General features: G+C 44.7%; 1 protein-coding gene across 2 annotated transcripts in view; it reads right to left on the bottom strand.

The window, feature by feature from the left end:
- Positions 1-13,207, bottom strand: part of LOC140714946 (transient receptor potential cation channel subfamily V member 6-like) — a 108,650-nt gene that overhangs the window by 47,752 nt on the left and 47,691 nt on the right. The window contains exons 7-8 of one of the 2 annotated variants that reach the window (XM_073026636.1): positions 6,883-7,032; positions 1,054-1,266 (exon numbers count right to left, since the gene is read on the bottom strand). In XM_073026636.1, coding sequence (XP_072882737.1) covers positions 1,054-1,266; positions 6,883-7,032 — 363 coding nt within the window. The remainder of the gene's footprint in view (positions 1-1,053; positions 1,267-6,882; positions 7,033-13,207) is intronic. The other variant, XM_073026637.1, reaches the window with a different exon arrangement.

Here is a 13,207-nt window from a genome sequence, read left to right as displayed (position 1 = left end):
CCCGCCTGGTCCCAGTCCCAAGGCCCCTTATAAACACCTGCAGCTCAATGAGTTACAGGTGTGCCTCCTTGAACCAGGAGGGTCCTAACTAGATCACGGGTGACGGGAGGGACAACTGCAGGACCCGGAGTCTGGAGTCCCCGGACCGGATCAAAACCTGGAACGCGGTTCTGGACCGGACCCTGACAGGTTATCAAAGGCTGAGATGACTTTTCTGCAGCAATGCTCCTGTGCCTGGACTACTCTAACTGTAGAGAGACATGTTGTTAACACAGTAGATCATGAGTCACAAAGCAATCCATGAACAACCATGAAACAACTTTGCCAAGCCTCCAGGAATCTTGCATAATTAGTTTATCCTTAACCTGACTATGGTGTCCACTAGTCATTCAGACCACAACCCATGGAGGCCAACACTTCAGCTGGATTTAAGGCAGAGATTGATAGGTTTTTAATTGGAAAAGGGGTTAGCAGCTTGAAGAGAAGGTGGGAGAATAAGGTTTTTTAAAAAATCAGCCATGATTGATTTGAAGCAACAATGTGCTTCTTTCCACCTAAGACCTTGCAACTTGTTGAGTTACAGCCTAGGTTTCCTGCTAGATATTGCCAGCAATGAATGACTTACTTATTTATTACTTTTTCATAGTAGTTCAGTGCATAGAGACCTTTAGCCCATAGCATCTGCACTGACCATCAAGCATTTACTTAGATTAATCCTACAATAATCCTTTTTTTATTGTCCACATTCTCACATCCACACAAGAGCAATTAACTGTGGCCAATTAATCTTCTGACCCAAATGGCTTTGGAATGCGTGAAAAAATCCTACGTGTTCACAAGGAGAACATGTAACCCCATATAGTCAGCACTGGAGCTCAAGACTGATGTTGGGTAACTAGAGCAGTATGGAGGTTACATCAGTGTGTCCCTTAGGTTCTCTGCCATTAATAAGTTCAGGATACATTGAGGGTAACACCACAGGAACCACCCTCCCCAGTTCAAAGAGCCACAGTAGCTGGAACCAGTCCATTGGAACAATGTCAAAGTACTAACATCTAATGGTGCCTCTTCCAAAATCTGAGTATCTCTTGGGTCTGTGACATTATTCTGCCGTGGTACAAGAGGACGAAAGATGCAGCACGCTGTGAATATGCTGATGTAAATAAAGTAGATGGAAGCAAGAATTCGGAAATAATACTTTCCATATTTGTTCCACTTGAAGTGAATCAGTGTTTTGATTGCAGGGATGTTGAGAATCCTCAAGGCCTGTAAGAAACAAGGCAAAGTAGAAACATATATCCATAAATGACTTGGGCAAAAATGTAGGTGGACTGACTAGTAATTTTTCAGACAACACAAAAACTGCTGGAGTTATGGATACTGAGGAAGGTTGGCCCTTCCAACCTGAGATATGGCCCTTGTGGCTAAAGGGATCAGGGGGTATGGAGAGAAAGCAGGTACGGGGTTCTGAGTTGATGATCAGCCATGATCATACTGAATGGCGGTGCAGGCTCGAAGGGCCGAATGGCCTACTCCTGCACCTATTTTCTATGTTTCTATGTTTCTGTATTTGTTAAAGGATTCAGCATGATATGGAGCAGTTGGAAATGTGGCAAGGGAAATAGCAGTTGTAGTTTAAGCTGGAGATATGTGAGGTGTTGTACTTTGGGGAGGTCAAATGTAGGAAGAAAGTATGTAGTAAATGGCAGCACCCTTAAGCGCAATGATATGCAGTAAAAAAAAAGATTCCTGACATTGCAAGTTTTTGCTCAATGAAAGTGGCAACATAAGTAGGGAGCAAGATGAGAAAGGCATATGGCCTGCTTGCCTTCATTGGTCATGGTGCTGAATATATAAGTCAGGAAATCATGTTGCCACTGTATAAAACTTCTGATAGGTCACAATCAGAATATTGTGTCCAATTCAGGTCACTGCATTATAGAATGGGTTTGCAGAGGGTACAAAAGTGATTCATCAGGATGTAGCCTGGATTAGAAAATGTTAGCTATAAGGAGGTCCAATCAGCATTAGGAGCAGAGCACTTCAAAGAGTTTACTCGCAGGCCGGCAAAGCTAATATAAAAGGAGAGCATCACGGGCATGTGTATGTTCCAGAGGTCCAATCAGCATCGGGAGCAGAGCACTGCAAATTAAGTAAGAGTACAGAAGGGGCAAGCAGGGCGGACATTGTTGTGAGTAGGCTGGCAGTGAGTGTAGGACCATCAGGTTTGACTCAAGTGGCTTTGACAAGAAGAGGCTGAGGCCAAATAAACAGGTTAGAAGGGTTAGTTTTTCCTTTCGTTATTGCTGATTTGGTCTTGGTTGCCCATTGTACAGTGCAGGCAGGATGGCAGATATGGCAGCATAATGCTCCTCCGTAGGATGTGGGAATTCATGGAACCTGATTGTCTCCCTGATGACTACATCTGCGTGATGCAGCCAACGCCAGCTCATGAAAGACTGCGTTAAGGAGCTGGAGCTAGAGTTGGATGAACTTAGGATCATCCAGGAGGCAGAGCAATTGATAGATATGACTTTTGAGCAGGTGGTTACACCCAGAGTGCAGAATTGGAGGAGTAGATGAATGAACACCGAGAGAGGTATAGGGAGAAGGAAGTCGGTGCAGGGTCCCCTTGTGGCCATTCCCCTCAGCAACAGGTAGAGCCCTTTGGATACTGCTGAGGAGGATGACCTATCTGGGCATGGCAGCAGCAGCCAGACTAATAGCACTGTGGTCAGTTCTGAGCCACAGAAGGGTAGGGTGAAGTCACGCTTAGCAATAGACCTAGGGGGCTCAGTAGTCAGGGGGACAGATAGGAGATTCTACGGCAGCAAAAGAGATATCAGGATAGTGTGTTGCCTCCCAGGTGCTAGGGTCCAGGATGTCTCTGAGTAATCGCAGAATATTCTTGAAGGGGAGGGTGAGTAGCCGGAGGTTGTGATACATTTTGGTACCAAAGACATAGGCAGGAGAGGGATAGGGGTCCTGCACAGTAAGTATAGGGAGTTAGGAAAGAGGCTGAAGACCAGGACCTCCAAGGTGGCAATCTTTGGATTACTCCCAGTGCCATGAGCTAGAACAGAACAGGAAGACAGCGCAGATGAATGAGTGGCTGAGGAGAGGGCAGGGGGCAGGGTTTCAAGTTCTTGAATTATTGAAACCTTTTCTGAGGAAGGGGTGACCTATACAAATGGAACAGGTTGCAACTGAACTGGAGGGGAACCAATATCCTAGGTGGGAGGTTTGCTATTGCAGTTTGGGAGGGTTGAAACTAGATTTGCAGGAAGGTGGGAACCAAAGTGAAGAGGCAGAGGATGGGGTAGTTGGCACACAAGTAGTGTCAGTTTATGAGGAAGGATAGGCAGATGATAAAACAAAGTGGCACTCAGCCAGATGGTTTGAGATATGACTATTTTAATGCAAGAAGTATCATGAGCAAGGTGGATGAACTTAGAGCATAGATCACTACGTAAAACTATGATGTTGTGGCCATTACAGAAGACTTGGATGGCTCAGGGGCAGGAATAGCTGCTGAATGTGCCGGGTTTTAGATGTTTCAAAAAGGAGGGATGGTACTGCTGATCAGGGATAGTTTCATAGCTGCAGAAAAGCAGGAAGTCACTGAGGGATTGTCTACGGAATCATTGTGGGTGGAGGTCAGAAACAGGAAGGGGGCAATAACTCTACTAGATGTTTTTATAGACTCCCCAGTACTAACAGAGACATTGAGGAGTAGATAGGGAGGCAGATGCTGGAACGGTGCAATAATAATAGGGTTATTGCGATGGGAAATTTTAATTTTCCTAATATTGACTGGCATCTCCTTAGAGGGGTTTTTTAGATGGGGTGGTTTGTTAGATGTATTCAGGAAGGTTTCCTGATGCAATATGTAGTTAAGTCAACTAGGGGAGAGGCTGTACCTGATTTGGTATTGGGAAATGAACCTGGTCAGGTGTCAGATCTCTCAGTGGGAGAGCATTTTGGAGGTAGTGATCACAACTCTATCTTCTTTACCATAGCACTGGAGAGGTATGGAAGCAGACAATTTGGGAAAACATTTAATTGGGGTAGGGAGAAATATGACACCATCAGGCAGGAGCTTGGGAATGTAAATTGAGAGCAGATGTTCTCAGGGAAATGCAAGGCAGAAATGTGGTAAATGTTCAGAGAACATTTCCATGGAGTTTGACAACGGTATGTTCCATTGAGGCAGAAAAAGGATGGTAGAGTTAAAGAACCATGGTGTACAATGTATGTAGAAAATCTAGTTAAGAAGAAGAGAAAAGCTTATGAAAGGTTCAAGAAACCTGGTACTTTTGGAAGTCTTGAAAATTATTAAGTTGCTAGGAAGGAGCTTAAGAATGAAGTTTGGAGAGCTAGAAGGGGCCATGAGAAGGCCTTGGTAAGCAGGATTAAGAAAAACCCTAAGGAATTCTACAAGTATGTGACGAGCAAGAGGATGAGTATTGTGAGAACAGGACCAATCAGGTGCAATAGTGGAAACGTGTGTCTGGGTGAAGCTTAGGAGGACGACGGCACCTAATTGCGACTCCTTTGCTTGCATCTTCGGAAACAGCTCTATTTCCATCTTTAGTATCTCTATTTTTCCCTTTCAGAGTTCTTTTGAAGACCCTGACCAGGAGCTACATGCTGACTTCGGTTCATTGAGGGAATGGGACCACTCTCGGGGTCTCACGACTGGCTGCTATTTGAGATGCCAAGGACGTGGACTAGAAGACTACCACACCTTCAGAGTTCTAGGATTTCATGGTTCTGGAGGCGGACGGACTCTAGGTCAGTGCCACCGCAGGAAATTGGTGTGTCATGGAGACAGAGACTGAAATGGATACAGCTGCTGGCTGTATGCTCAGAGACCCGAGTTCTTTCGGCACAGAGCTCAGAAAAAATGACACAACAGACTTTTAACATCGTAAATCAGTGAGTTGTTTGTTATGTCTTCCCTCTCACTGTGAAATGGGGACACCTCTTTTTCCCTTATGAGGGAGAGAGAGAGCCTGTGGTATGCCGAATAACCAGGTGAACAAGTAGTCTTTGGGGTACTGCAAGTCTGCGTCGTTACTGATGCTTGAGTACTCAGTGGGGGACACCAATGCTTTTTTTTTGCTGGTGGGGGAGGGGGAGCATTGCTTTGCTGCTGCTTATGTGTGGGAGGGGGGAGCTGGGGTGCTTTGGGGTTCTAACATTTAACTGTCATTCGTTCTTTGGGACATTCTGTTTTCATGGATGGTTGTGAAGAAAAAGAATTTCAGGATGTATATTATATACATTTCTCTGACATTAAATGTACCTTTGAAACCTTTGGAGTCAGAGGAGGTAATGGAGGTACTTAATGAATACTTTGCTTCAGTATTCACCAGGGTGAAGGATCTTGGCAGTTGTGGGGATGACTTACAGCAGACTGAAATACTTGAGTGTATAGACATTAAGTAAGAGGATGTGCTGAGGCTTTTAAAAGCGATTGTTAGATAAGTTGCCAGGACCGGATGAGGTATATATACCCCAGGCTACTGTGGGAAGTGAAGGAAGAGATTGCTGAGCCTCTGGCAATGATCTTTGCATCATCAGTAAGGACGGAAGAAGTACCAGAGGATTGGATTGTTGTAAAAGTTGTTCCCTTGTTCAAGAAAGGGAGTAAACATAACCCAGGAAATTATAAACCAGTGAACCTTACTTCAGTGAGATCTTGGGGTTTGTGTTCATAGGACACTCAAAGCTGCTGCGCAGGTTGACAGTGCTGTTAAGAAGGCGTATGGAATGGGGACCTTCATCAACCATGGGATTGAGTTCAAGAGCCGTGAGGTAATGTTACAGCTATATAAGACCTTAGTTAGACCTCACTTGAAGTACTGTGTTCAGTTATGGTCAGCTCATTACAGGAGGGATGTGGATACTGTAGAGAGAGTGCAGAGGAAATTTACAAGGATGTTGCCTTGAATGGAGGGCGTATCTTATGAGAATAGGTTGAGTGAACTTGGCCTTTTCTCCTTGGAGCAACAGACGACAAAAGGTGACCTGATAGAGGTGTATAAGATGATGAGAGGTATTGATCATGTGGATAGTCAGAGGCTTTTTCCCAGGGCTGAAATGGCTAGCATGAGAGGGCATAGTTTTAAGGTGCTTGGAAATAGGTACAAGGGGATGTCAGAGGTAAGTTTTTCACACAGAGAGTGGTGGGTGTGTGGAGTGTACCACCAGCGATGGTGGTAGAGGTGGATACAATACGGTCTTTTAAGAGACTCTTGGATAGGTATATGGAGCTTAGAAAAATAGAGGGCTATGAGGTAAGGAAATTCTAGGCAGTTTTTAGAGTAGGTTACATGGTTGGCACAATATTGTGGGCCGAAGGGCCTGTAATTGCTGTAAGTTTCTATGTTTCTTTGTTTCTCAGGAGAGGTTGGACAAAAGTAAGTTCTCTGCAGTGTAGAAGGCTGAGGGACAACCTGATAGAAGTACTGTATATAAAATTATGAGAGAAATTTGATACATTGTCAAATTCTTTACCCCAGGATGAAAATGTCAAATACTAAAGAGCATAGTTTTAAGGCAGGATGGGAATTTTCTAAAAGAAATCTGAGTGGTAAGTTTTTTTTTTACACACAGACAACAGTAGGTGCCCAGAACATACTGTTGGGAAAGGGGCATTTAGACACATGAATGGCAGTGGGGGCGGGGGGGGGGGGGGCCTAAGGAATGGAGGAATATACACCACATACAGGCAGATGTGCAGTTTACATTGGCATCATGACAAATATCATGGTCCAATTGGGCCTTTTTCTGTTGTACTACATTTCAAAGACTCAGTAATTAACACTTATTCAGCCACCTTCAATGTTTGGTTCTGTCCAGAACTCAATATCTCACCTCATCTTCTCTATTGCACAGGATCAGTTCGAGGACTGAGTGGTCATCGTCCCAGGAGTCAATGCCAGAGAGGTTACAGAAAGTGCCAGAGATCGACTTGAAAAAGCATTGAACATGACACTCTCTCTTTTTCATTAAATATTGAAACAGCTGCAAAACATAAAATAAATCCCGCATTAGATCTGGTTTTGAGAATGGCTGTATGGTTTTCTGCTCTACGTGATGTGGCTCTGGTGTGGCTCATGTCTATTGTACTCCAGACATGAAGAGTGGAGATAACAAGGTGGTTCAGATTATGAGATGTTCTCTCAGTAGTTTCCCTTGAAGAGAGGAAGAGCAGTTGAAAGAGCCAGGTAGAAACCATGATAGACAGTTAAATAAAGAAACAGGCAAACTAAATAGATATTTCACAGAGTAATGATCACTGAAGCTTTGCTTCTCACATACACTCGGAAATACAGCATGACAAACAACTCGTCCACAGCTCAGTCCTGTAAACAGCTCTGAACTGAAAATCAAAAATCTGCAGACACCCATTCAAACAGCCACTGAGCATGGGACATCCCGATTCTGTACCTTTGTAGCCCAGCATCAGAGGGCAATAAATGAAAATCCATGTAAATTGGTTCTCATTATCACTACTCATTACAATACTGTGGAAGTCTGATTACCATACTGAAGGATTTTGTGTATCTTCTAACTTAGTCAGCTTGTGGACATCAGTAAAAGTGGAACATATTAGTAACCCAGCAACAACCTGTACATCATTAGTTTCTTCAATGATCCCACTCAATGGGACTGTCTTTGCTTGGTTTCAGCCTTATGCATCCAGTTCTTCCACTTACACTGCTCTCCTATAACCTAATCCTGATCCCTCTCAATCAGCTTTGGGATGCTGCTTGACAATATCATCTAAAGAAAAGAAGCATTGATGAGACAAACTCTAATGCTTTATTGCTTCTTCCAATCTCTCCACTTTCACTGCAATGCCAGGCTGTACAGTTGATATCTAATCTGTGAATGGACATCTATTTAAATATTGGAGCCAACCTCACCAATCATAATCATTGATCCTATTCCTGTTCAATTTCAAACCCTCCTTAAATATCATCTGAACCTAAACCAGACCTTCACAATTTTGGCATCCCTTATGACCTCAAAACTGAACTTTTAACTCATAATCTTCTCCAGTACAAGAATGACCGACCTTCTCCTCCACAATCCCTGTTCCTACTGTATTCTACTTACTGGTAAATCTTCATTCTTGACTCTGAACCTCTGAACTTCATCATTCCAGTCCTCTCTTTGACCAGTCTCCCAACTGCCCCAAACTTCAAATCATTCAAAACTCAGCTGCCACCATCCAAGTTCACTCAGCAAGTCTCCCATCTCGGCTGACAATCGCTTTGTTGCCCAATGCATACATGCAAATTACTCAAACTCACTTAAATCTCTTCAATGAAGACTCCCTGTTGATATACATTCTCTTGTCCTACGGCAACCGTGTCTCACACTTGGCAAGAAGCCTTCACACCACACCGCATTTTAAACATCTTCATTATGAAGCACATGTAGAGACAGCTTGTAGGGAGTTTGTGAGGAAGGATAGGCAGATGTTAGAGCAAAGATGCATTCAGCCTGATGATTTGAGATGTGCCATTTTCAATGCAAGGAGTATCATAAACAAGGCAGATGAACTTACAGCATGAATCAATACATGAAACTGTGATGTTGTGGCCATTACAGAGACTTGGGTGTCTCAGGATCAGGAATGGCTGCTGAGTGTGCCAGGCTTTAGATGTTTCAAAAAGAACAGAGAAGGAGGCAAAAGAGATGGGGGCACGGCATTGCTAATTAGGGATAATGTCACGACTGCAGCAAAGGAGGAAGACATGGAGGGATGGTCTACTGAGTCAGTGTGGGTGGAGGTCAGAAACAGGAAAAGGACAATAACTTGACTGGGTGTTCTTTATAGACCCCCCAATAGACCCCCCCAATAGTAAGTAACAGGGATATTGAGGAGCAGATGGGGAGGTAGATTCTGGAACAGTGAATAGGGTTGTTGTGATGAGAGATTTTAACCTTCCTGATATTGATTGGCATCTCCTTAGAGCAAAGGGTTTAGATGGGATCAGGATGCTGCCCAACCTGCTGAGTTCCTCCAGCTTATTGTACATGTTGCTTTGACCCCAGCATCTGCAGTGTACCTTGTGTTTAATATCCTGAAGGTTTGCTAAGGCTATTGGGGAGAGTTTAAACTAGAATTGCTGGGGATGGGATCTGAACTGAAGTGACAGAGGAAAAGGAGGTTGGCTCACAAATAGAAAAAGCTTGGAGACCGTGAGAAAGGGAGGATAGGCAGATGATAGAGAAGGGATGCAGTCAGACCAATGGTTTGAGATGTGTCTATTTTAATGCGAGGAGTATTATGAATAAAGCGGATGTGCTTAGACCATGCATCAGCACTTGGAGCTATGATGTTGTGGCCATTACAAAAACTTGGATGGTGCAGGGGCTGGAATGGGTACTTCATGTGCCAGGCTTTAGATGCTTCAGAAAGGATAGGGAGGCAGGCAAAAGAGGTGGGGGTGTGGCACTGTTGATCAGAGATAGTTTCACAGCTGCAGAAAAGGAGGAAGTCATGGAGGGTTTGTCTACGGAGTCTCTGTGGTGGAAGTTAGGAATAGGAAGGGGTCAATAACTCTACTGTTTTTTTTTATAGACCACCCAATAGTAACAGGAACATCAAGGAGCAGATAGGGAGACAGATTCTGGAAAGGAGTAATATTAACAGGGTTTTTGTGGTGGGAGATTTTAATTTCCCAAATATCAATTGGCATCTCCCTAGAGTGAAGGGTTTAGATGGGGTAGAGTTTGTTAGGTGTGTTCAGGAAGGTTTCTTGACACAATACATAGATAAGCCTACAAGAGGAGAGGTTGTACTTGATCTGGTATTGGAAAATGAACCTGGTCAGGTGTCAAATCTCTCAGTAGGAGAGCATTTTGGAGATAGTGATCACAATTCTATCTCCTTTACCATAGCATTGGAGAGGGATAGGAACAGACAAGTTACAAAAACGTTTAATTGGAGTAAGGGGAAATATGAGGCTACCAGGCAGGAACTTGGAAGCATAAATTGGAAACAAATGTCCTCAGGGAAACATACGGAAGAAATGTGGCAAATGTTCAGGGGATATTTGTGTGGGGTTCTGAGTAGGTACGTTCCAATGAAACATGGAAGGGATGGTAGGGTACAGGAACCGTGGTGTACAAAGGCTGTTGTAAATCTAGTCAAGAACAAAAGAAGAGCTTACGAAAGGTTCAGAAAAATTAGGTAATGATAGGACTCTAGAAGATTATAAGGCTAGCTGGAAGGAGCTTAAGAATGAAATTAGGAGAGCCAGAAGGGACCATAAGAAGGCCTTGGCAGACAGGATGAAGGAAAACCACAAGACATTCTACAAGTATGTGAAGAGCAAGAGGATAAGACATGAGAGAATAGGACCAATCAAGTGTGACAGTGGAAAAGTGTGTATGGAACCGAAAGAAAGAGCAGAGGTACTAAACCCACCTCAGTTACTCAGACCACATCTCTGTTATGCTAATCCCAGCATACAGACTGCTCGTCACGTGCTCCAGACCAGTTCAAAAGCAGGTGAAAAGCTGGCCAGCAGGAGCCATCTCTGCTGTTCAAGACTGCTTTGAGCACACTGACTGGCACATGTTCAGGGAGGCTGCAAACGATGGCGACTCTACCAACTTAGAGGAGTACATGGCATCAGTGTCTAGCTACATTAGCAAGTGCATCGATGATGCCACTGTGTCCAAGACCATCACTACACGTGCTAACCAGAAGCCATGGATGACCGTGGAGGTGCGTGCGCTGATGAGGAACCATGACTCCACCTTCTGAGTAGGTGACAATGCAACCCTAACAACAGTGAGGGCCAAACTGTCCCGGGCCATCAGAGAGGTAAAGCATGCACACACCCAGTGAAACCACAGTCACTTCCAGGACAGCAGCAACACGCAGCGCATGTGGAAGGGCATCCAGGACATCACCAATTACAGGACAACATCACCTGACTGTGCAGGTGATGCCACCCTCCCAGGTGCACTGAATAACTTCTACATTCATTTTGAGGTGGAAAATGACGTGGCAGCGAGGAAGTCCACCCCTCCTCCAAATGACCAGATGCTGTGTCTCACCGTGGCTGATGTGAGAAGAACCCTGTGCAGGGTCAACCTACGGAAGGCTACTGGACCAGACAATATTTCTGACAGAGTGATAGAGGATGTGCAGACCAGTTAGCAGATGTTCTCACTGACATCTTCAACATCTCCCTGAGCAGCGCCATCGTTCCAACGTGCTTCAAGGCCACCACCATTGTCCCCATGCTGAAGAAGTCTTCAGTGTCCTGCCTTAATGACTACCATCCTGTTGCACTCACATCCATCATCATGAAGTGTTTCGAGAGGCTTGTCATGAGGCACATCAAGACCCTGCTGCCCCCCTCACTGGAACCCCTGCAGTTCACGTATCATTCCAACCGTTCAACAGATGACGCCATTGCCATCACCCTCTACTTGGCCCTAATCCACCTGGACAAAAAAGACGCGTACGTTTGAATGCTGTTCATAGATTTCAGTTCAGCATTCAACACAATCATTCCTCAGAAACTGATTGGAAAGCTGAGCCTACTGGGCTTGAATACCTCCCTCTGCAACTGGATCCTAGACTTCCTGACTGGGAGACTTTGGTCGGTCTGGATCGGAAGCAGCATCTCCAACATCATCACACTGAGCATGGGGCCCCCCCAGAGCTGTGTGCTCAGTCCACTGCTGTTCACTCTGCTGACCCACGACTGTGCTGCAACACACAGCTCGAACCATATCATCAAGTTCACCGATGACACGACCATGGTGGGTCTCATCAGCAAGAACGACAAGTCAGCATACAGAGATGAGGTGCAATGGCTAATGGACTGGTGCAGAGCCAACAACCTGTCTCTGAATGTGAACAAGACAAAAGAGATGGTTGTTGACTTCAGGAGGGCATGGAGCGACCACTCTCTGCTCAACATCAACAGCTCCCTGGTAGAGATTGTTAAAAGCACCAAATTTCTTTGTGTTCACCTGGCAGAGAATCCCACCTGCTCCCTCAACACCAGCTCCATACTAAAGAAAGCCCAGCAGCGTCTCTACTTTCTGTGAATGCTGAGGAAAGTCCATCTCCCACCACCCCTCATCCTCACCACATTCTACAGAGGTTGTATTGAGAGCATCCTGAGCAGCTGCATCACTGCCTGGTTCGGAAATTCCACCATCTCAGATCGCAAGACCCTGCAGCGGATAATGAGGTCAGCTAAGATCATTGGGGTCTCTCTTCCCGCCATTACAGACATTTACACCACATGCTGCATCAGCAAAGCAAAGAGCATTATGAAGGACCCCGCACACCCATCATACAAACTCTTCTCCCTCCTGCCATCTGGGAAAAGGCACTGAAGCATTCAGGCTCTCACGACCAGACTATGTAACAGTTTCTTCCCCCAAGCCATCAGACTCCTCAATACCCAGAGTCTGGACTGACACCAACTTACTGCCTTTTACAGTGCCTATTGTCTCGTTTATTATTTATTACAATGCCTGCACTGTTTTGTGAACAATGCAGTCCTAGGTAGGTCTGTAGTGTAGTGTAGTTTTTTGTATTGTTTTATGTAGTTCAGTGTAGTTTTTGTATTGTTTCATGTAGCAGCGTGGTCCTGAAGAACATTGTCTCGTTTTTACTGTGTACTGTGCCAGCAGGTATGGTTGAAATGACAATAAAAAGTGACTTGAACTTGAACTTAAAATTAATACTTTGCTTCAGTATTCACTACAGAAAAGGATATTGGCAATTGTAGGGATGACTTGAAGCAGACTGAAAAGCTTGAGCATATTGATATTAAGGAAGAGAATGTGCTGGAGCTGGAGCTGAAGTTTTACAAGGATGTTGCCTGGATTGGGGAGCATGCCTTATGAGAATGGGTTGAGTGAACTCGGCCTTTTCTCCTTGGAGCAACGGAGGACGAGAGGTGACTTGATATAGATATGTACAAAATAATGAGAGGCAGTGATCATGTGTATAGTCAGAGGCTTTTCCCCAGGGCTGAAATGGCTAGCACAAGAGGGAAGAGTTTTAAGGTGCTTGGAAGTAGGTACAGAAGAGATGTCAGGGGTACGTCTTTTATGCAGAGAGTGGTTAGTGCATGGAATGGGCTTCCAGCGGTGGCGGTGGAGGCAGTAACAATAGGGTCTTTTAAGAGACTCCTAGATGGCTACA

This window comes from Hemitrygon akajei, chromosome 22 (assembly GCF_048418815.1).
Source record: "Hemitrygon akajei chromosome 22, sHemAka1.3, whole genome shotgun sequence".
Taxonomy (NCBI): domain Eukaryota; kingdom Metazoa; phylum Chordata; class Chondrichthyes; order Myliobatiformes; family Dasyatidae; genus Hemitrygon; species Hemitrygon akajei.
This window is presented reverse-complemented; position numbering and strand designations above follow the sequence as displayed.